This window comes from Lepidochelys kempii, chromosome 13 (assembly GCF_965140265.1).
Source record: "Lepidochelys kempii isolate rLepKem1 chromosome 13, rLepKem1.hap2, whole genome shotgun sequence".
NCBI lineage: Eukaryota > Metazoa > Chordata > Testudines > Cheloniidae > Lepidochelys > Lepidochelys kempii.
This window is the reverse complement of record NC_133268.1, coordinates 7,223,391-7,245,617: the sequence shown is the minus strand read 5'-3', so window position 1 is coordinate 7,245,617 and position 22,227 is coordinate 7,223,391. Positions and strand designations below refer to the sequence as shown.

Here is a 22,227-nt window from a genome sequence, read left to right as displayed (position 1 = left end):
AGCTCCTCCTGGCATCATGCCCATACAGACATTAATATAATTGTGTAAATATTACACAAAGCCTGTAATGTACTGCACAAAGTTAGCGCGACCTCTTCTCCAAGAATTATTGGGGTATTCAGTGACCTCCTAGCCACTGCTGGCACTAATCCTTACAACTGTCTTTTATCTCAAATAACATGGTACCGTTTGTTGTTCTTTGTGTGACATCTTCTCTTGTCATGGCATGGTGGCCACCGTCTTGGCTGACACACTGGGGACCTCCAGAACTAAAAGCATGCATTGCTACAGCTTGAGTTAACGAGCCCCGGCACAGTGGGGGACCTGTAACACACACTTTCCATAGGCATCAGCTAAATGAGCATATAAAACGGGTATACATAAAAGCCGCCTCTCCAGAAATCAGCATTGAAGCAAATCCCTAATGTAAGCCCCTGAGATGTCATTGCCTAGCAGAGTACACGTTCCTTGAGAGGTGTTGGAGATGGATGGCTACGGACGGGCTAACCCTCCAGAGGCTGAGATGTTTAGTTCAGATAAGGCTGGGAAAAATGGCTGTGTAGCCAAAGTGCTTCTGCCTTTGCTCAACTGTCCCCCAGCCACATTCATTTCAGCGCTCTGCTCAAAAAGATCGGGAGAAAATACTCAGGGTTTGCCAACATCAGCTGAACAGAATCAGTAAAGAAAACTAGCATTGAGCTCCTGCAAAGGCATTAGCAGCAATGGAGAGTAATAAACAAAATTCTAGGGGCAGGATCTCTAGTCCATTAAGGCCTCTCTATACCGCGGTGGTGGCACAAAGGGCCAGTCAAAGCACAGAAACAAGCCCTGGCACAAGCAGGTTGTAGAGTTGTGGCCCCCAATGCAGAAAGTTTGGGGGCAAATTGAGCTGAGAGTGGCAGGGTGAGTTATGGAGGAACTCCAGCCAAACACACTCCTCTCCAACAACTCTCTGCTTCCCAGGGCCAATAGTGAACCTTTTAGGTTCAGAGCATCAGTTAGTGCACCCCCAAGACTGCTTTAACAAGTGCTGGGAGCCACACAAGCTCCCAAATGTCCCCAGAATACGTGGAGCACAAAGGTGGTTTAAAGTGCCTCCTATAATTCCTGCCCTCAGCACACGGACTGAGAATGGAGGCCATTGCATGTCGGTCAGTGCCTTTCTAGAGACCATTCATTTTCCCAGGTTTATACTAACACACTGTGAGTACCCATAGAAGTTAGACATGGAAAAACCCTGCTAGGTCATTAGACCATCTCCCTGTCACTGCAGGATAAACAGGCTAAGATAAAATACTGTGTGTAAGCGAATACAATTATCTCCCTAAATTAACCTCATTTCTAGTTTAGCATGTTATTGAGAAAATCAAGACTGGCATCTTTTAAATCTTCTTTTACAAAATAAAAAAAAAATCCATCAAAATTCATAGCTTCCTCTGCAGGGCTTCCTGCACACTAAACAACCTATGCTTTCTTTTGTTTGTCTGCCGCTTTCTTCCTCTAAACATTTATTTTGTCTTTCCACTGCCTAGTAGGATATGTTTCAATAGAACAACTGATACGTGAGTTAGTACTGTATATATTTGCCTTTTATTTTGTTGGGCATCCCTACTACAAAGTTAAAATTCTAATGAAGAATAGAATGTATAACTGTGTCTCAAAACAGTTTAGATTTCACAACGCAGAACAAAGGTTTGCTACATTCTGTATACATTCATTCACTGAATATTTATCAGACAATACTCTACTAGACCTTCAGTCTGACTGTCAAATGCAGATTTGTATGGATGCTTTATGTGTTCATCTCATAGTTTGCTTAAAGGGTTTAATAAACTTCTAGACTGTGATTTTTAAAACTGCCTAAGGGATTGGGGTGTAATTAATGTTAATAGGAATTGGCCATCTAAATCCCCCTGAGGTCACTTTCAAAATTGCAGATTTAATTTTAAAAAATCAGCCAAAGTATTAGAGGCAAAATATGGCTAAAAGCTAATATTGCAGCAGCCGTAGCACTGAACTCTTGTAATTCATTTTAAACAGATGGAAAAATAAAGCTGTAATTAGTTTAAGAAAGAACAGAAAACCCCGGATGCAATCATTTAAGGACTGAACTGATTTTCAATAATAAGTTAGATGTAGAAATGGGGTAGAAAGAAAATAAAAAGCCAAAGCCAGGCGTTCTCAGTTCCGAGGGGATTGTGTCTGGCTTCTCCCCGCTCTGGTTCACCGTGGCTCTGCTTACAGATGTTGAAGCATATTGTCTTCATATGTGGAAATAGCTGCATTTATGGGCCCGATCCTGTCCCTATCAAACTCAATTTAAAAGCAGCCCTTGAGTTCACTAGGAACAAGACTGGTGCTTGTTTTGATGTGATAAATGGGCATTCGCTGTGTCGGTGTGACTCAGCTGGGAGCACCTTTGCTTCAGGGGCAGAGATAATGGGCCCGGTCTCTTTCAATAAGGAAATAGCAATTTGGGGAATAAAGGACAGACCGTCTTTAAAAACATAAAAATGACAGAGAGAGAAAATCCATTTCCAGGCCCGTGAACACCATTCCTGCGGGTCACCCACAGGCTGATTCAATGTTGTTGTAATCCACCTTCCCCACAAGACTGTGAAACCTGCCCACCTTTTATTCCTGAGTCTACCCTATGCAGGCACCCAGGGGGTCCGATCCAAAGCCCACAGAAGTTGGTGGAAGGGTGCCCAATAACTTTAATGGGCTTCAGATCAGCACCATGGTGCAGAAGATAATGTTTCCTGTTGAGTCAGTCCCCAGGGCACTGTCATCCTGTGTGCTCTGCTTTAGCACTTGTTACTCTGCTGTGATATTAAATGAACTCTCTCAACCGCATCTATTTCTCTTTGAGAACACAGCACGGTGGGGGCTCACCCAAGCTGAACTGTGACATGTAATCAACAGTCTCTGCCTCCTCTAGAAGAAATCCCTGAATGAACCAAAATGATTGTCTTTGATCCAACAGAAATTGTTTAAATATCTACTTTATCCAGCATTCCTTTTACAACCCATCTCTTTTCCCTGGTAAGCACCTAGCTCAACAAGGTGTGAGAAAAGAGAAGGGGCATTAGGTTTCTGAAAGAGAAGGGGATAAAAGGGGAGGTTTTTTACTCAATGTTTTTTAGATGAAAATTGACATGTGCCCCTGTTTGGAATTGGACCCCAGGGAGTGGCTGGAGATGGGCTGGCTTGCCACCCTATGTATTCTTGATCCAGTTGATAATAAAGTTGAAACATAAGTATTAAGGGTGACAAATACAGGGCAGGGCCTTCTCAGCTGAGATGCACAATGCCACACATCATAAATAGCACAGTAGAAAAACATTTTTTTTTGAGATGCTGCATATCTGGTATTTAAAATCAAACCATAAGAATATCTTAATAAGGATAAAACCAGTGTGTGCACAAGTGTTAAACCTTGCTCCAAAAGCATCTATTGGGGACCATTTTTAAAGCACTTGTTAGCACAGGGGTGGGCAAACATTTTGGCCCAAGAGCCACATCGGGGTGCGAAACTGTATGGAGGGTCAGGTAGGGAAGACTGTGCCTCCCCAAACAGCCTGGCCCCCGCCCACTTCCCACCCCCTGACTGACCCCTCAGAACCTCCCACCCATCCAAACCCCCCCTGCTCCCTGTCATCTGACTGCCCCGCCTCCTATCCATCCCTCCCCCACCCCCAGATAGGCCCCCCGGGACTCCCAAGCCCCATCCAACCGCTCCCTGTCCCCTGACTGCCCCCCGGGACCACCTACCCAACTTGTTCACTGCCACCACCCCCTTACCATGCCTCTCAGAGCGGCAGGAGCTCGCAGCCCCGCTGTCCGCGCGGCGGCATAGCTACAGGGGAGGGGGGACAGCAAGGGAGGAGCTGGGGGTGAGCCTCCTGGGCCAGGAGCTCAGGGGCCGGGCAGGACGGTCCCGCAGGCCAGATGCAGCCTGCGGGCCATAGTTTGCCCACCCCTGTGTTAGCACCTGAAAACTGTGTGTGTATGTAAAAACATGCATACATACAAGTAACACCTTTTGGAGGCCCTTTACAAAACTTCTGTTTTCTTCCTGGCAGCTTCTACAATGGTGTTATATATAGTGTTAGTATACATGGGGGCAGCATAAATACATTAGATTTAATATCAAAATGAATCGCACAGACGATACATAAATGAGCAAATCATTTATTTTCAAATGCAGTAAAAATGCTCCATTTTTTTAATTCAGAGGAGCTGTCACAAAACGTCCAGTCTGCTACACTAGAGTGTTGTGGAATCCAGACACTTTGCTACAGAATTTCGGTCCTTCTTGTTATGAGCCTTGAGGACACCTGTTGTCTAATTCTCTCTCTGCTCTGTGAATGGCAGTCCACAATACAGCTGGTCCTGGACAGCTGCTGCTGGCTGAATGCTACCATCCAGAATGACTGGGAAACTTGAAGGAGCATAGCAGTAACTGTGATTCATGCTTTAGTGAATTTTGCTAAGTAAAGGAAAAGGCACAGCTGAGGGAAATAGCCCCAGCTCTACAGGAGAAAGCAGGTCTGGCTGATGTGTGTTGCTTTTCACTCACAGAAATATCTGCAAAAAGAAAAGGAGGACTTGTGGCACCTTAGCGACTAACAAATTTATTTGAGCATAAGCTTTCGTGAGCTACATCCAATGAAGTGAGCTGTAGCTCACAAAAGCTTATGCTCAAATAAATATGTTAGTCTGTTTTCGCAAAAAGAAAAGGAGGACTTGTGGCACCTTAGAGACTAACACGGCTGCTACTCTGAAACCAGAAATATCTGTGTTTACTGGATTTTTTTTTAACTCTTACCACAGCAGGAATTGAAGATGGGGTCTCAGTCCGCCTATGAATTCCCTGGGAGTTATCAATGTCACTCCGAACTTTGCAACTATTCAAACATCCTTTTCTTGTGTGTGCTGCAGGATGGCTGAGAGGAACTGACACCTGTTGCCTCCCACTGTGAAGAAATGACTTCACACCCTCTTCAAGACTTTGAAGATGGTTTTAAAAAGATGCTAGAGTGCCCCATTTCTCCCTCACCTTGTCTCATTTGAGGTCTGTGCCTGCAGCAACCAAAGTAAATGGCAAAGCTCCTATGGTCAGGATCCAGTAAGGCAGGATCAGGCCCTTATTGGATTTATTAATTTTGTTATTTCTTTAGATTTAAGTCACAAAGCTCTAGGTGCCATAAAAGTTCATTAGAGCTACAATTGCAAACAGTGACCACACAGCAGCCAAAAAATAATCACATCAAAATAATGAATTCATTCAGCCAAAAGAGCAATAACAGATCCTCTAGCTTTCTCTCAGGAACATACACCCTACCTTTCCCAAAAACCTTATCAAAATTAATGGCTTTTGCAGCATCCGTGAAAGGGCTTCAAATGCCCCAGGGGAATACAGCTAGCCTCTGCAAATGTACCCCTCTTCCAGCCTCAGTGCATCGTGTAGCTGTACTTTTAATTAAGAAAATCACATGCCTGCAACCAACGCACATCATCTCCTCTGAGCCTTGATGCCAGCTCATAGTCAAGAGTGGGAGTGGGGGGGGGAGGGGATCGGCGTTCACGTCGTTTTCCCCGTCAGTACCTGTCCTGGGCTGGGGAAGCGAATGATCCAAATTCGGTGATGAATCCTGGTCATGTGCCACCTGAGGCCCGTTGCGCATACACTGAGAAGATACTTGAGGGCCAACTTATCCCCAGCTCAAGCCATAGGCACCGACTCCATGGGTGCTCCAGGGCTCAGCCCACGCCGCTTCCCGCAGCCCCCATTGGCCTAGAACGGTGAACCACGACCACTGGGAGCTGCGATCGGCCAAACCTGTGGACACAGCAGGTAAGCAAACCGGCCCGGCCCGCCAGGGGCTTTCCCTGAGCAAGCAGCGCCCCTACTTTGGGAACCACTGCTCTAGGAGGAACATCGCTGCTGCTATGCCCCCTCATAAGGCACATCATATTCCCCTCTGTGCACCAGCCCTGTTGGTGAAGAGGAAAGGGTTGGGGACAAGTCCCCACTCTTTGGGGGCACTGTTCACACCCAGGGAAAAGGGGTGCCTCCCTGAATACAGAGGCTGCAGACTGCAGTTGGCTGTTATATAGGCCTCAAAGGGATCTTTCCTGTCTACCATCCCCATAGGAGCCCACATAAAGGCCAGGAACAATTTGGCCCTTACCATCTGTAAAGCACATTTGGGATGAAAAGCAATATGATGGCTATATTTAGCTCTGATTTTTCTCCATGGCTGTTATTTTATGCTGTTTTGACTGAGGTTTCCTGCTGGGATTCTGCCAGACACCTATCATTTCTTACAGCGCTGGAAATATGCATTGTAAGAAAAGAATCTTTCCCTTGATTCCCTGATTTTAAAATAATCTAGATTAACAAAGCCACCCACCAACTGGGCTTTATCGTCCATGATTCGTTAATGTTGCATGTTATTTTCCATTGTGTCTTAGCTAAAACCTCAAAAGGAAAAAAAGCTCTTTCCCTGCTCACTTTTTAAAATTATTAATCATGTTTATTATGCTAGTGACTAGAGCATAACCAACATTGGGGTCCCATTGTGACAGGCACTGCCCCAACACAGAGTAGGAATCAATCCCTGCCCTGAAGAGCTTACAATCTAAATAGGCAGGACAGACATTAAGGGGAGAGGGGGAAGAACACACAAGCAGAGTGAACTGAGAGATGTCATGTACCATGATTCGGGGGGCTGGGGATTAGTAGATGGAAAGACGAAGGGATGGAAGCATTGAAGAGAGGGAGGTGGCAGGGCCAAGGCAGGAAGAAAGAGGATAAGAGAGGCAGGTGTGGAATGAGGCGGAGGTGAGGAGACTGGGAAGGAGGGGGGTTGGAGCACACAGCAGAGGGGAGACAATTTCCAGTCAATCATCAGCATCCATCAGTCCCTGCTACAGCTGCTTCTGCATCTGCTCTACCAGCTTCCGCCTCTGACTTTTGTGTCTCATCTGATGAGGTTCCTCAAAAAGGTGTATGGAGGGCACCCATCACGTGACAGGATCAGGCCCTCTGAATTATCCCTCAGCAGTTGGTGGGGAAAGATTATCATTGGTCATTACAGAGGTTATCTCCTAGGTGTGGAATGCAATGTGATTCTTATTCCACTCCAAAGCTGTCTGAGGATTTGAGGCTGGGAGGAGTACTGGAGAGAATTGCTGGCACCAGGGAGGGGAGGAGAAGCTACTGTGGAAGTCTCAATGCCTGGAGAGGGTGATGTTTGGAAGTGGTTAAATTGTGTTGAATCAATTGCTCAGAACATTTAAAGGTAGGTGCCTCCCTCACCGCCATGTCATGACTGTAGAGCCTAACGATTGACATTTAGCCTGAGATTAAAATGAATGAGAGTTGAGCATTTAAATCCATAAGGTATCTTCGAAAAAAACCTCAGACATAAGCTGTATTTCTGACAGAACTGTAGATAGCCCAGATACAACTGCAACGACATCTGAGCCATAGCTCTTGTGGGCCTGATGCTACTCTGGATGAGTCAATGGGTTTCCCCATTGGCTTCCATTGGAGCCGTCTCAGCTCCTAGAAGAGAGAATGTTGGTTCAAGGAGGAAATACCCTCAAGAATTCCAGCAGTCCCAGCCACTTTGGTTTCCTGGTCCCTCCTGCAGCTCTATCTATTCACTCTGTGAGAGCCTATTGTTCAGTATATAAAAGTTGCTCAGTTAACAGCTACACTTATCAGAGTGGTAGCCATGTTAGTCTGTATCAGCAAAAAAACCTGAGGAGTACTTGTGGCACCTTAGAGACTAAAAAATTTATTTAGGCATAAGCTTTTGGGTGTCACAAGCTACACTTATGTTACCCTGGTTTATAGGTTAGACTCACTAGAATGATCATGGTTCTCTGACTACAACCAAATGAATCAAAACTGAGCCGGTTAACCTTAGAACTTTATTAGCATCTTGCAGACAGGCCAACTCCACTTTGGAAGACTCTTCAAAGCAGCAGGAGAACTAACTGTGCTAGACCAAAGGAATTAGTCACTGCTGCATCCTCCTGGCATGAAGGAGTTTCTCCGTTTATTTTTCCTGTCATATGCTTGAAACAAGTTGTAGGAAGAAAGAACGTTTTTGGGGACTGATAGGAAATGTGTCATTTTCAGCACTTGTGCAGTCAACACGGACTGACTGACTAACAGCCATAACTCTGTGCCTCATAAAACAAAATACCAAGTTACCAAGGTCCTGGGCTGATGTCAAGAAATAATTTCAGACATGTGATAAAGGGCTTGATCCAAACCCCATCAAAGTCAATTAAAAGACTCCCATTGATTTCAGTGGGATTTGGATCAGGTCTAAATGGAAGCATTTTTAACTGACTTGGGGAACACAGTCAGGGCTACTGGTGGAATCTGAATTGCAATTTTCATGAATTTCAGGAAGGTCTGATTGCTTTATTTTGGAAAACTTCCAAGGACATGATTCTAGTCCCACTTACCAGTGTAAATCAGGAGTAATTCAGTTAAAGTGAGGGGAGACCTAGGCCCTAAAATGCTATTAAACTTGTTTTTAAAGTACTTTGTAGCCTTAATTGTGTCTCTTGATGAAAATTTTTTTGGTTTGTCTGGAAATTGTCCCTAGATCACCGTATAATGAAATGCATTCTGATTGTAGAGAGCCCCCGGCTTTTCACACATACTTTCATTCTCATCAGTAGAGATGTTGCTAGAGAGGTTCTAAACTCCATGTTAGGATTTCCCTTTTAGCTAGAGGCATTTTCTTGAATATCAGACAAATGTAATATACTGTTGTCGCATTTTGGGTGCGATCCAGACCAGTGAGAAGTTGTGTCACTGCCTGCCCCGTGACTCTGGGTGCCTTAAATGTTCTGCTGCTGTGGCTCACAGCCTGGATGCTGACAGCCAGAAAATAAGTGAGCACTGAGTGTTTGTGTGTTTAGCAGCTCTGACTCAGTGCTCTTATTCCTGCAGCCTGCTTGTTACACCCCAGCCCCACTCTGGTATCTACCAGCAATGGTTACTACTAGCCAAGTGACTCCAATAAAACCCCAAACCCAGAGTTCCCCCAAACTGTGTGCTCTGCAATGTCCAGCCCATTCTTGAGCCATTCAAAGGAATAATAATTTGTTTGCTTTTTAAAGAGTCAGTACCCAGCAGCTTGCCTCATTAACTGGATTAATAATCACTTCAATTCAAATACAGCACTGGATTAGTTTCAATTAAAACAAAGCAAGTTTATTAACAACAGGACATAGGTTAAGTGATGCCAAGTAAAAGAAATAAAGGTTGAGGTGGTTACAAGCAAATAAAAGTGAAGAACATGCATCAAAATCTAAAACTTAATCTAGCAATCTAGCCTTTATTTACGATGGTTTCTCTCACCAATCACTCTTTGTCCAGCCTGGCTGACAGTGTCTCAATTAGGACCTTCCACAGAAGTACAGGGTGCTGGTTCCCCTTGTCTTCCAAGGTGAAGGATAACTTGGGGTTCTTTGTCTCTCTCTCTTGTATAGTTCAGTGAACCTTTGAAATAAATTCTTCTGAAGGTTCCCACCCAAAATAAACGTCATTCCAGCTATGAGGAAGGAGACATGGAGTCTGGTGGGGAAGGAAGTTCTGTGCTGGTTTCTTTCCATGCTGGTGTTTGCTAAAATGTAAATTGATCTGTTCCTGCCCTATAGATGCAAATAAATGGCCACTTGCCATGTGATTGTTAATTGACTCTGATGACACCTGGCTGGAGGCATAGGCTTGTCCTTTGTCTGGGAGAAACCTGTTTCCCCACTCCCCAGACTTGTCTAATAAACATGTTTTAGTTCCACATTTCCTTCCTTCCTTTGTATGGTCCCTTGGGCATTTACTGTACATACACCATGCAAGAATATTAGTGATTGGTGTGATTAGTTTTCCAATGGTCATTTATATGACACACCAGATACAGTTTGACATTAATTAATTGAGGTACACTGAACTGGTCAGGCCAGCTGAAACTCCCTACCAGATACCAATGAGCCTCTTGCATTAGGATGCTGTTAGGGTTACACCCATAGAACTCCCTCAGTCAATCAGTGGATCTGGAATAAAAATTTTATTCCTGCTACAATAACATATTGAAAGATCACATCTTAAAATGGACTTTTGTGCTCATCAGAAAGAGACTCCACCTATGCCACTGCATTCATGTCACAAGGTTTCCAGCAGAACTGTCACCGTTTCTACTTTGACAAATCTAATGGAGTGTGTGGTGACTGGTGTATTGCAAACTCCTGCTGAAAAGGTGTCCCTCAGGAATAAAACATTACCATTGAGAGATACACCTGATTATTGATTTTATCAGTAGTATTATTATGTATTATTTGGATTGTGGTCATGCACCAGGACCCCTAGGTGCTGTCCAACCAGAACAAAAAGATGGGTCCTGCCCCAAAGAGCTAAATCATCCTTAGAAATCATTTGATGATCAGTAACACAATGGGACTCCTGATAATTCAATGGCTTTATACACATGGGACACAGGTATGTGCTATGCACTACTGAGGTTGTGGTATTCCTTATTCTATGTGCCGCTGGATGAAAAAAGTGCTATGGGTTATTTCTGTTAGATAAAATATAAATACAGTCAACGTGGAGACAGATTTTGCTTGATGTAGAGTCTGAACTAGACAATGTGAGGCTTCCTTTACTGCCTTCTCATGCATTAGACCTCTTTTCTTCTATTTATACCCTGCTACTCCCCCATGGGTTGTAACCAATTTCCATTATTTCCATTACCCTTGTTCCATCATAAAAGATAAAAGCCACGGTTATCCCTCTGGGGCTGTTAATAGCACAATGGCACATAGGACCATTCTGGTGCTTTTAAACGAAAACAGTGTTAAATGTGCACAAAAACTGATCGCTTTTTTATTTCCAATAAAAAAATAATGGAAATGTTTGTACCTTGCAGGTGCTGTTGTGATTGCCTTCGTGGTCTGCTGGCTTCCTTATCATGTTCGGCGTCTCATGTTTTGCTATGTTCCAGCAGATCACTGGACAGAGTGAGTCATTATTTTGAAGTAGAATGCTATTGTACCATGTCACTGCAGAGGTCTAGGGGCCAGACTGTGCTCCCCTTACTTCACCTGAGTACCGTGTTATTCAATTACTAGCACCTTTGGGGTCAGTAGTGGGTATGGTGATATTTAATAAGGAGATCAGAATCTGGCCCTGAAGTTTTACAGGGAAAATAAGAACTTAAGAAGGTCTCAAAATTGTCTTCAGCTTGATTTTTTTATTACAGGTTTTAACAGCTGGATCCCAAAGATGTATGTGCTGGGAAACATTAGCTTGCATTCAAACAGCATCCGATTATCTCATGTTGGCAATCACAAAATTACCACCTGTTACTAGTACAGTGACCAGTTTTCACCTCTGCCAGTCCCTAAAAAATCCTTGGTTGGATCATTTTTTATCCATCCTAAGTGGATTGTTGGTATGCATCTAAGACCCAGAGACATTAGGTGTAAGGTGGAGCATCTCATGTCATAACACAATTTAGTTCCAAAAAGCTACATTTTCCAGGTGATAGGAGAGAATCCACAGACAGAAAAATAGCTGCATCATTTCAACATACAAATGCATCTTGGTTTTAGAAAAGGTACCAACCTGATCTCTTTCTTTGAGAAGATAACCAATTTTCTAAATAAAGGAAATGCAGTAGATCTAATCTACCTGGATTTCAGTAAAGCATGACACAGTTCCACATGGAAATTATTAGTTAAATTGGAGAAGATGGGGATTAATATGACAATTGAAAGGTGAGTAAGGAACTGGTTAAAGGGGAGACTACAATGGGTCATGCTGAAAGGTAAAATGTTGGGCTGGAGGGAGGTTACTGGTGGAATTCCTCAAGGAATGGTCTTGGGACCAATCTTATTTAACATTTCCATTTATGAAGTTGGTGCAAAAAAGTGGGAGTATGCGAATAAAATTTGCAGATAACACAAAATTGCAACGTATTGCAATACGGAGGAGGACTGGAATATCATACAAGTAAATTTGGATGACCTTGGAAACGGAAGTAATAGAAATGGGCTGAAATTTAACAGTGCAAAATTCAAGGTCATGTACTTAGGGACTAACAACAAGAATTTGGAAGCCACAGAGAAGAGGAAAGACCTGAGTGTATTGGTCAATCACAGCATAACTATGAGCTGACAGTGCAATGCAGCTGTGAAAAAGGCTAATGCTATTTTAGGATGCATCACGTAAGGTAGTTCCTATAGAGATAAGGAAGCGTTATTACCATTATACAAGGAGAAACCTCATCTGGAATACTTCGTGCAATTCTGGTTTCCCATGTTTAAGAAAGATGAACTGAAACTGCAATAGGTGCAGAGAAGGACTACTAAAGATGATTAGAGGAATAGAAAACGTACCTTATGAGAGGAGACTCAATGAGCTTGGCTTGTTAGGCCTAACAAAATGAAGGCTATGGGAAGACAGGATAGCTCTCTATAAATACCTCAGAGGGATAAACACCCAGAAGGGAGAATAGTTATTTAAGGGCCAATGTTGGCACAAGAACAAATGGATATAATTAGCCATCAATAAATTTAGGCTTGACATTAGACAAAGGCTTCTAACCATCAGAGGAGCATAATTCTGTAACAGCCTTCCAAGAGAAGTAAAGGACGCAAAAAACATTACTTGTTTTAAGACTAAGCTTGATAAGTTTATGGAGGAAATGTTTTGATGAGATGGGTCACAGGCCATTATAGGCAATCTGTGACTGCTATTAGCAAATATTAGCAAATAGCTGGAGATGGGACACTAGAGGGGAGGGTTCTAAGTTACTATAGAGAATTATTTCCCAGGTGTTCAGCTGCTGGGTCTTGCCCACATGCTCAGGGTCTAACTGATTGCCATATTTGGTGTTGGGAAGGTAATTTCCCCTAGGTCAGATTGGAAGAAATCATAGGGGTGTTTCACCTTCCTCTGCAGCGTGGGGCACGAATCATTTGCTGGTTTTAATGAGTGTAAGCGGTGGATTCTCTGTAACTTGAAGTCTTTAAATCATTATTTGAGGACTTTGGTAACTTAGCGAAAGGTTATAGGCCTACTCCAGGAGTGGGTGGGTGAGGTTCTGTGGCCTGCAGTGTGCAGGAGGTCAGACTAGATGATCCAGATGGTCCCCGCTAGCCTTAAAGTCTATGAGAAGAGTGGAGTAGGTTAATTGCTAAGTTTAGCAGTGAAAGACCAGAATTAACATATAGGAATCATCATCCATTTGCAGGGGCCAGTGGCCTGATTTTCAGACAGTTTAGGTGGGCAGTTATGCTTGTAATTGCACACCTAGTTTATATGCACATGTATTGATGTTGCTCACATAAAAGATGACAATAGCACATGCAAATACATCCTATTAGCTATATGCTCATGCAATTATCCAATTTTTTCCATAGTCATGGCAACTGCATGTGCAGAACAGGTACATAATAGAGCATACGTTTTGCACATGCAATTGTGCACCTAAAGTTTTTGAAAATCTAGCCCCAGATTCCTTGAGGTGAAGATGACAGGAGATGTGTTCAGCGAAGGATCTAACCATTACTCAGATAGTTCTTTTACAATATTACATCCTCCTTCTCTGAAAAGAGTTCTGTTTCCCGCAGTGAATAGGAGAGGAGGGGAGCGGAGGATATTTCTACAATGCTAAAATGCAGCTAAACTAAGATATTATTAAAATATCATAAATTCCAAGCACAAGAAACAGTGATTTCCAGTAGAGCAGTCCACCAAAACAAATTGTATATCCTACCATGGTAACAACCGGATTTTAGATTTAACAGAGAAAATAGACTCGTAGGCATGCATTGGAGCAAACTGTTATTTCTTGTTTACTTTACTATAAGAAAAGCACTTAAAGCAGCAAGCAGTTATGTAACAATAACATTTGCTCTGAGCAAAAGGAATAGACAACTTTGTCTGCAGTTAACATAGATTGATGTGTTCCATTTGCAGTTTAACATTTTTTAAAAGAGATGATTAATTTTAAGGAAGTCCTGCAATTACAGATATATTATGAATGGTGAGCTACCAATATTGCTGATTAATTAATTGCTTATGGTGGTTTGACATCAGTTCATTCACAAATATGCCCATGTCTGAACAAGAGAAATCTTGTTCTTTTGAATTAATACCTCATAGCTACAGACCAACGATGTATTTGTAATGATTGGAATGGGCCACCAATTCTTACCACACAGGGTTTAAGGTCTGTGTTTTGGGGTTGCTAAAACATCACAGGTCTATCTGTGATCAGGCAGAAGAGCACAAGGTCTGATTTTCAAGCATGCTGAGCATCTGTACTGCCCATTAAGATCAGTGGAGCTCTCTGTACCTCTGCAAATGAGTACCCTACTACCTAGACTACACCTACACTATGAGCTAGGGGTTTGGTTCCCCTGCTCATGCTACCTCGCTGAGAGCTAGCGTGAGTATAAATAGCAGCGTAGCTGCGGTGGCCCTGGTTGTGACAGCAGAGGCGCGAGGGAGCTGTGCTGAGTACAAACCCTTCTGAACCTGGGAGGTATGTGCTCGCTCTGCTGAGCTACGCAGCTATTTACACCCACCCTAGATCTCACTGAGCTTGTGCAAACGTGTACATGAGCAAGGGGCTCACCCCCCTCGCTCGTAGTGTGACGTAGCCATTTATGCCTATGAATTCTACCTGCTCACACCTAGTAATCCAGGGATTTTAGTCCAGTGGCTGGACCCTTCCTACTGAAAATGCTGTCTCTCATCAGCTTATTCCCCTGCTCCACAAGAATCACTCCACCCTGTCAGAACACACCACCCAGCATTCTTCTAACCTGGCTTGCACCCTGGCGGCATCCTCCCAGCACGATGATTGTGCCTTTAATTCAGATGATCTTGCTATTCAGTTTATTGTGGGAATGATCGAATGGTGCTTGTCTAAATACATCCATCCTTTTTCCCATAGCAGCCTGAAACCAGCTCTAAAGAGGAACCTAGTCTGAGATGAACCAGGGTCCTTTTTCAGTTAATGTTTACGGAAACAAAAACAAAGCAGAGACTCTCACTTCATATTAAATTGCTGTTTATAACTGGTTAATAAATGATAAGCAAATTATAGACATGAGTAGTATTTGTTATAGAGGGTTATAAGCAACGTATTGTCCTGCTGGACTCTATGGCAATCTATAACCATTGATTATCCATTTGTTAAAACATCTATTCATCATTTATTAATCTCTTTATAAAGGGAATCAATATGAAGTATGATCCTGGACAGCATTCATGATTTTAGAGACCAAGATTTTTCCAGAAGAGACTTGGTTGTGGGTACCTGCCTTGAGACAGTCCCTTTACGATGTCTCAGGTTGGGCAGTCAAAAATTAAGGCACCTAAAATCGCTAGTCACTTGAAAATTGTGGCCTTAGTGAAGAGGAACCTGTGAAGATTTTCTGTGTGTATGAGTCAGAAATCTTGTATATTTCTGTAGGGATAAACCACAGTAAAGAAACTATTAAAGTGTGTTAAGAGGACTGAATAGACCAAAGTTAACATTTGTTGATCTTTAGAAAGGAACTGCTTGAAAGGATACTTACTTTCACAGTACTTCCTTTGGCCAGAACAAAGGGCACCAGCACTGCAAGCTACTCAAATTTCACATTTTCTTTATAATTATTAACACCATCAGGAACTAAGTGACAAGCTCTTTCAGTCTGGAAGATGTGCACGTTCCCAAACAAGTGCACCTCTGGCTGCCTTCAGCTGCCACCATATCCTAGCACTTTGTAGCCATTAAATCAGAGACACTGATGTGGGTTCTGCAATAGACTGTGGTTTTCTCTGGAGGTCTGTGTGTCGTAACCCTTAAAAACCTTTTGCACAGAGCAAAACCCTATAATCAGGATTCATGCTATCATGTTGACAGCCTTAGAATGGTGCACAACCTCTCAGGCCACTAAAAATAACTGTCCTGACTTTACAAAGTTTGGCATATACCTATGACAACTCTCATAAGTAATTAGAGAAGGCAGTGCAGTATCTTATACACAGTTCTTCAGTCTGTAGACATTCCCGTGCCTTCTACCCTTGCAGTGTTTGCACATCACACTAAAACCACCTGTTTATTATCAAGCTGATGAGTTTCTGGCCATAGTCTGGTTCCTACATACCTATAAGCAATGGAAGTTTTGCAGTTGACTAAAATGGGAACAGGATGGAACTCCTGTATGGGTTATAGTTAGACCTGGTTGAAAAACAGGTCGACAATTTCACTAAGAAGTTTGCTGAGGTAATCTCTTTTAACATACCGTCTGTTGGTGAAAGTGACAAGCTTTCAAGCTGCACAGAGCTCATCTTCAGGTCTGTGCAGCTGGAAAGCTTGTCTCTTCCACCAACAGAAGTTACTCCCTCAAAAGATATTACCTTGTCTTTCCTACTCTGGGACTGAAAAGTGGGGGTTTGGTCAATGAAATTTTTCAAGAATGATTTTGAAAATAATTTGTTAAAAAAAGTCTGTGAGGATATTGATGAGAAATGCTGAGGAAAAATTAAAAAAAAATTCTATGTCAATTTTTCAGCAAAAAGTTTCATTTTCAGAAAAAGGCCATTAAAAAAAATGAACAAATTGTGCAAAAAATATTGACCAACACTAGATATGTTATCACAGTGATACAAGCTCCTCATCAGATAGCAAAGTTGTTCCCAAGAACCACATCCAAAGTCCATTGAAGTCAATAGGAATAATTCTGTTGACGTCAATGGGCTTTGAATCAGGCCCCTTATGTAGAACTTTGTTTTAACAGAGGTGGACAGAAAACACTAAATATTTTCCGCAAACATTTTTTGAAAGAAACAAAACTCTCCCCTCCTCCTCCCGTCCCACCCCCAAAAAAACACTCATGGAAATTTTCTAGCTTTTCAGTGGAAAAACTAAAAATGTTCTGGTTTTCAAAATCTGAAAACAATCAAAAACTGAATATTTTCCAGTAGTTGAAAACTGAAAACAAGCAAAAAGCAAACATTTCTTCAGTTTTGAAAGCTGAAAGATTTGGAGCCTTTCACTGAAAATCTGGAAATCTTCTAATGACACACAAAAATGTTTGTTTCCAAAAAAGGCCATTTTTCATTGAAAAAACACTTGGGACTGAAAAATTTCAACCAGCTCTATTTTGTAACCCTCAAACTCTATTTTGTATCTTTCATGTCCAGAATTCACTGAAAAATCCTGTTATTGTCAACCATAAAATGGGTATCTCCTCAAAATATATATTCGTTCTACCACAGAGACTGATTCAATGCATCGATGCAGTTCTCACTGGCTTGAGAGAGGAGGTGACAGCATATATTATGATGTCTTAGCTCTGCCATAGATACTGCAGTGTAGACAACCCCACTTAAGCAGCCTTTGTGGTAAACATGCATATATTTGTGCATCATGTAGGGCAACGTTTCAGTCTAGCCTTTTTAATTTCAGGTGTGTCTATAGACAAGGCAAATCGTGGTGGGATATAAAAATCACATGCTTCAAGGTTTAAAACAATTTCTAAGTATTAGGGGATTAGGTTGAGATGTTTGTGAGGGGGTGATTATCCCACATCTATCTACTGTTAGGATTTTTGATGGATTTTAATGTTCCTCTGAAGTATTTGGTGCTGGCCACGGTTGGACTAGATGGCCCACAGGTGATATCCAGTATGGTAATCCCCATCCGCTGAAAATCTGGCTTCCATTTTCTCTAACCCTGCAATTGTAAGTTATTCATACTCTCCTCCCGCACTCAAATTTCCTCTCTTCTTGTTCTGTTCCATCAGGTTCCTTTATAACTTCTACCACTATTTCTACATGTTGACAAATGTCCTCTTCTACGTCAGTTCTGCCATCAATCCCATCCTCTACAACCTGGTGTCTGCAAACTTCCGCCAGATCTTCCTCTCCACGCTCATATTCCTGTGCCTGCCATGGAGGAAGAAGAAAAAGAGACCCAGCTTCACCAGGAAGTCCAACAGCATTTCTAGCAACCATACGTTTTCCAGCCAAGTCACTAGGGAAACAACATACTGAGACCCGAATGAAGTCAAAGGAAGGGAGAATGTGTTTCAGCATGGATTTAGGACATGAGAGAGACCTCTGCGACCTTAACGCATGGTCTCTAAATTCACCATAACACAAATGTGTTTAGCAGTCTCATTTTTGTTGGAACAAATAGGCTTCATTCTGCCAGTAACTTTGGGGTTATTTTAAAGCATCAGCCTTGCCTCTTGTGAATAATGTCTACGCATTTTTGTAACTTCGGTACGGCATAGATTCAGATGCAGTGTAACCTGGGAAGCCACAGCACTTCTTCAGCCTATAAATGTCAAGCTTAGGCAACTCATATTGTGCTTCGTCCTTTTCTCCATGCAGAGATGCCATGCTAAAGTTGAAGAGCTCAACATCGTTTCTCTTGGTGGCACTGAGCTGAGACGTTAATGAGGAGCAAGGCAGTTTTGAGTGAAAAGGGATATTTTTTGAGGGGGGAGTAGTAATCCAAGAGGTGATAAAAGAAAGAGGAATGAAAATAATGGAATCAATAGGGAATATAGCACTCAGGGAGCAAGGTGGCTATTTATAGAACTCATTCTGAATTCTGATTAATTAGACCAGGGTGTCCAGGAGACCCAATTTGGTGTCCCTATATTAAATAACAAAATAACGATAATGCCTTACCTAGATTAGGATGGCACCTTGGAAAACACTGTTCAGTGCTCTTAGGGGACATGTTTCAGAGTAACAGCCGTGTTAGTCTGTATTCGCAAAAAGAAAAGGAGTACTTGTGGCACCTTAGAGACTAACCAATTTATTTGAGCATAAGCTTTCGTGAGCTACAGCAAGGGACAAGGATCATCTTTTTGTTAGGTGTGTGTATAATGCCCAGCACAATGGGGCCTCGATACCTATTGAGTCCTTTCAGCAAGGTCATCACACAAATACGTAAAATAATAAATAATAATAATAATAATAATGACAAAGGCTAGAATGCTAAAATCGAGGCAAATCTTATTGTTAAAAACAAATAAGAGGGCAATCTTACATTTAGCTTCATAGCCAAATCCCATTTTTACCACTGAAAAAAGGTAAAAAGTTAGTTGAGCCATATCAAGAGGTGAGCAAATGCCTGGACCATGATGAGTGAGGGCTGCTAATGGATGAAGGAGAGGCATAGAGCAACCTGCATGAATTCTGCAGGCCACAGATAATTGATTGATTTCTTAGCCACTGTTATTCCAGTTTTTCCTCAATTTGCAGCTGTTTTATTAGAGAGGTTGCTGATATCCCAAAGGGCAAGCTCAAGTCCAAGGTACAAGGGCCACAAAAGACTCTAGTGCAATTTGCTTATTCTGTGACTGAATGATCTGTATTTCCTGTCATTTTTTAACTGGTGTCTTTACCAATCTCTAGCCGCAGATAACACAACTGAAGAATTAACAGAAAACAAGATTATTTAAATTCAGGATTCCCAGTTCCAAAACCAGACTAGAGGGCAGCAGAGAGAATGGTTGGGTCTGAATAGGCCAGTGTAATAGGATGGTTTGCCTCTTAAGGGCTGGAGCTAGCCAACACTGATTACAGAATGAGCCACTCCTGGCAGAGATTAGGGTGACTGCCCTATAAAGAGCAGCAAGAGGGCAAAATGAAGTAGAAAGAGGAGTAGGAGTGGAGGGAATGGCAGTGAGTGAAAGGTTTCTGCAAGGAAGATTCTGAATCTAAGAGAGCTGTGACAGAGAGGAGAAGCAGTAATCCGGAGGCTCCTAATAGGGATCCTGATTGAGAGAAGGGTTTGGACCTGGAAGCCAGAACCAGAGGGCTGAGGTTCAGTCAGGTAAAGCCTGGGAGTATGAGGCTTAGTTCCTACTAGAGACCCTGACTAGCAGAGTGTGACTGAATTAATGTTGGGACCAGAAGGTCCAATATGTAAGAACTCAATAAATGGGACCCCAGAAGGGGAATGCTGTAATTACCTGTCGATGGTGAGTTATTAACGGGCCTGAATAGGGGAGAAGTTGGTAGCCAGACATCAGAGAGTGACCTCTGGCCACAAAGAAGTGCTCAGGAGGTGACTGGCTCTGTTAGTCAGTCATGTTCTGACAGGAGGTGTGTACATACAAACCAATTTGTGGCATAAATCCTCTTTGTTAAATGAATGCTTAATACAGGCATTCAGCCCAGCTGTTGAGGGGTAATATGTATTCAAGCATGGCTGCATGCAGGCAGCAAACCAAAGCTATGGTCAGAGGAAAAGTGGGACTTGGATCAGATCTAACCCTAGATTCGGATTTGTGAACCTTTTATCCGAACGGGCTGTGTAGCTTTAGGGTTTGAATTAATGCTCCCATCTCTACCAGCAAACCATCTAATGCAACAAAATACACCAAAAACACAGGCCCCACGTAATAAGCTAAAGGAGTAACTCTGCTATTAGACGGGTGAGCTGAGTGAAATGGAACAAGCACAAGGGTTTGGGCAACTTGTGGCAAGCTCTTGTGATCAGCCACATCATATTCTAGTATATACCTATGCACAAGTTAACACAATACTGTCCAGGCCCACCTGCACATAGCCAAATTCACTTACATTGCCACGTGTGGCTATCATGTCTCCTGGGCAAATGGTTATATCAGAAACCTGACAAGCAGACCAATAATTCCAGTCAGACAAAGTTAAATCTTAGGAAAATCAGTGCAATTTGCTAAAGTTTTGATCGTCATTAAGTGATGCTTAGATTAATTGTGTTGGGTTGAATGGGCTATAAGAAGGAAGTAAATTGCAGATTTGTTCTTAAAAACGAGAGGGTCACATCATATTAGAAAAAGAGAGGCTGACTGTCTGGTATTCCAAGCAAAGTTAATTCTTGAACTAGTCCAGTGTCACTTAGAAACTATTATTTCTTGGTGGTAACAGGTGCTGCTATGCTGGCACACCATGGCCACTCAGAATTTCCTGTGGCAGTGAGGACAGAACTTATGTCCCTCTGCTTCAAAAGCAGAATCCCCTATCCTGTGAAATAAAATAGAATCTCCAATAGCTCATAGCAGTGTAGGGGCTATGAGACACAGCTGAACAGCCCTGACTCCACTGAGTAAATGGCAGAGGTACACCCATAGATATACTAGCCAGTTGATTGCAATATTAATTGTTACATGAAAGAGGCTTACCATTTTAACTTTACAGAACCAAAAGGTTTCCTGAAAATTAGTCTCCCTTTCCCAATTAAACTTCCCACCGGATTGATAAAGGTCAGTCTGACCACCACTGAATTTTTCTAGTACAGAACTAGTGTCCTGTGGATTAGGTCCCATATGCTTTAGGTGACAGAGTTAATGCGTGCACAGCTTCAAGTCATAGCTATCAAAAGGCTATTAAATTATAGCTATACAAATCCACTTGAAAATCAAGGGTTCTAAGTTTAGAATGGAAATTTTTCTGGGTTTAGTTTCATTTGACTTTGCCAAAATGTGAGCGCTGCTCTGTTTTGCGTTCTTTTTTTATTCGATTCCCATGCTAATCCCAGAAGCCGTGCAAAAATTACTTCTAAATGAGCATCTTTATTGTACATACAGTGGGCTTCCATCTAGTTAGGAGCACTACTTATTAAATTTACCTAGAAAAACCAAAAGGTAGGGTGGTTTCACTTTACATGAAGGTTTCATTTATAAATGGTTTATGAATAATCAACAGATATTATAAGCGTGTTACAAACATGAGCAATATGTGTTAGACATCAGTAGAAAATGTTATGGATGGTTATAAGCCAAAGTGATAAGCAAGCTATTGCCCTGTTGGATTATGTAACAGTATTTAACAATTGATCAGTCATTTATTGAAATATCCATTCATCGTTCATTAACCCGTTATTAACTATTTATAAAGGTAACCTTAATATAAAGTGTGACCATTATAGGTAAGAAAATATTTTATGAAAGTTTAAAAAAAAGTATTGGAAGACTTGAAGAAACTTTCTATAACAATGCTTTATAGTTTCAAAATGATGTACAAACATTAGGGGAGAGATTTTTAAAAGCAGCTAAGAGAGATCAGGCCCAATTCAAAAAAAGAAAAGAAAAGCAAATCCCCATTAGCCAATAGAAATATAAGGACTTTCAATGGGTAGCTGAGTGCTGAACTCTGGAAGGTGCTTTTGAAAACCCTGAATAATTAAT

The 22,227-nt window shown here is 42.1% G+C and overlaps 1 protein-coding gene across 1 annotated transcript in view; it reads left to right on the top strand.

The window, feature by feature from the left end:
- Window positions 1–19,597, top strand: part of NTSR1 (neurotensin receptor 1) — a 103,752-nt gene extending 84,155 nt beyond the window's left edge. The window contains exons 3-4 of the mRNA XM_073309117.1: window positions 10,962–11,052; window positions 17,842–19,597. Coding sequence (XP_073165218.1) covers window positions 10,962–11,052; window positions 17,842–18,091 — 341 coding nt within the window. The 3' untranslated portion in view covers window positions 18,092–19,597. The remainder of the gene's footprint in view (window positions 1–10,961; window positions 11,053–17,841) is intronic.
- Window positions 19,598–22,227: the final 2,630 nt, after the last annotated feature.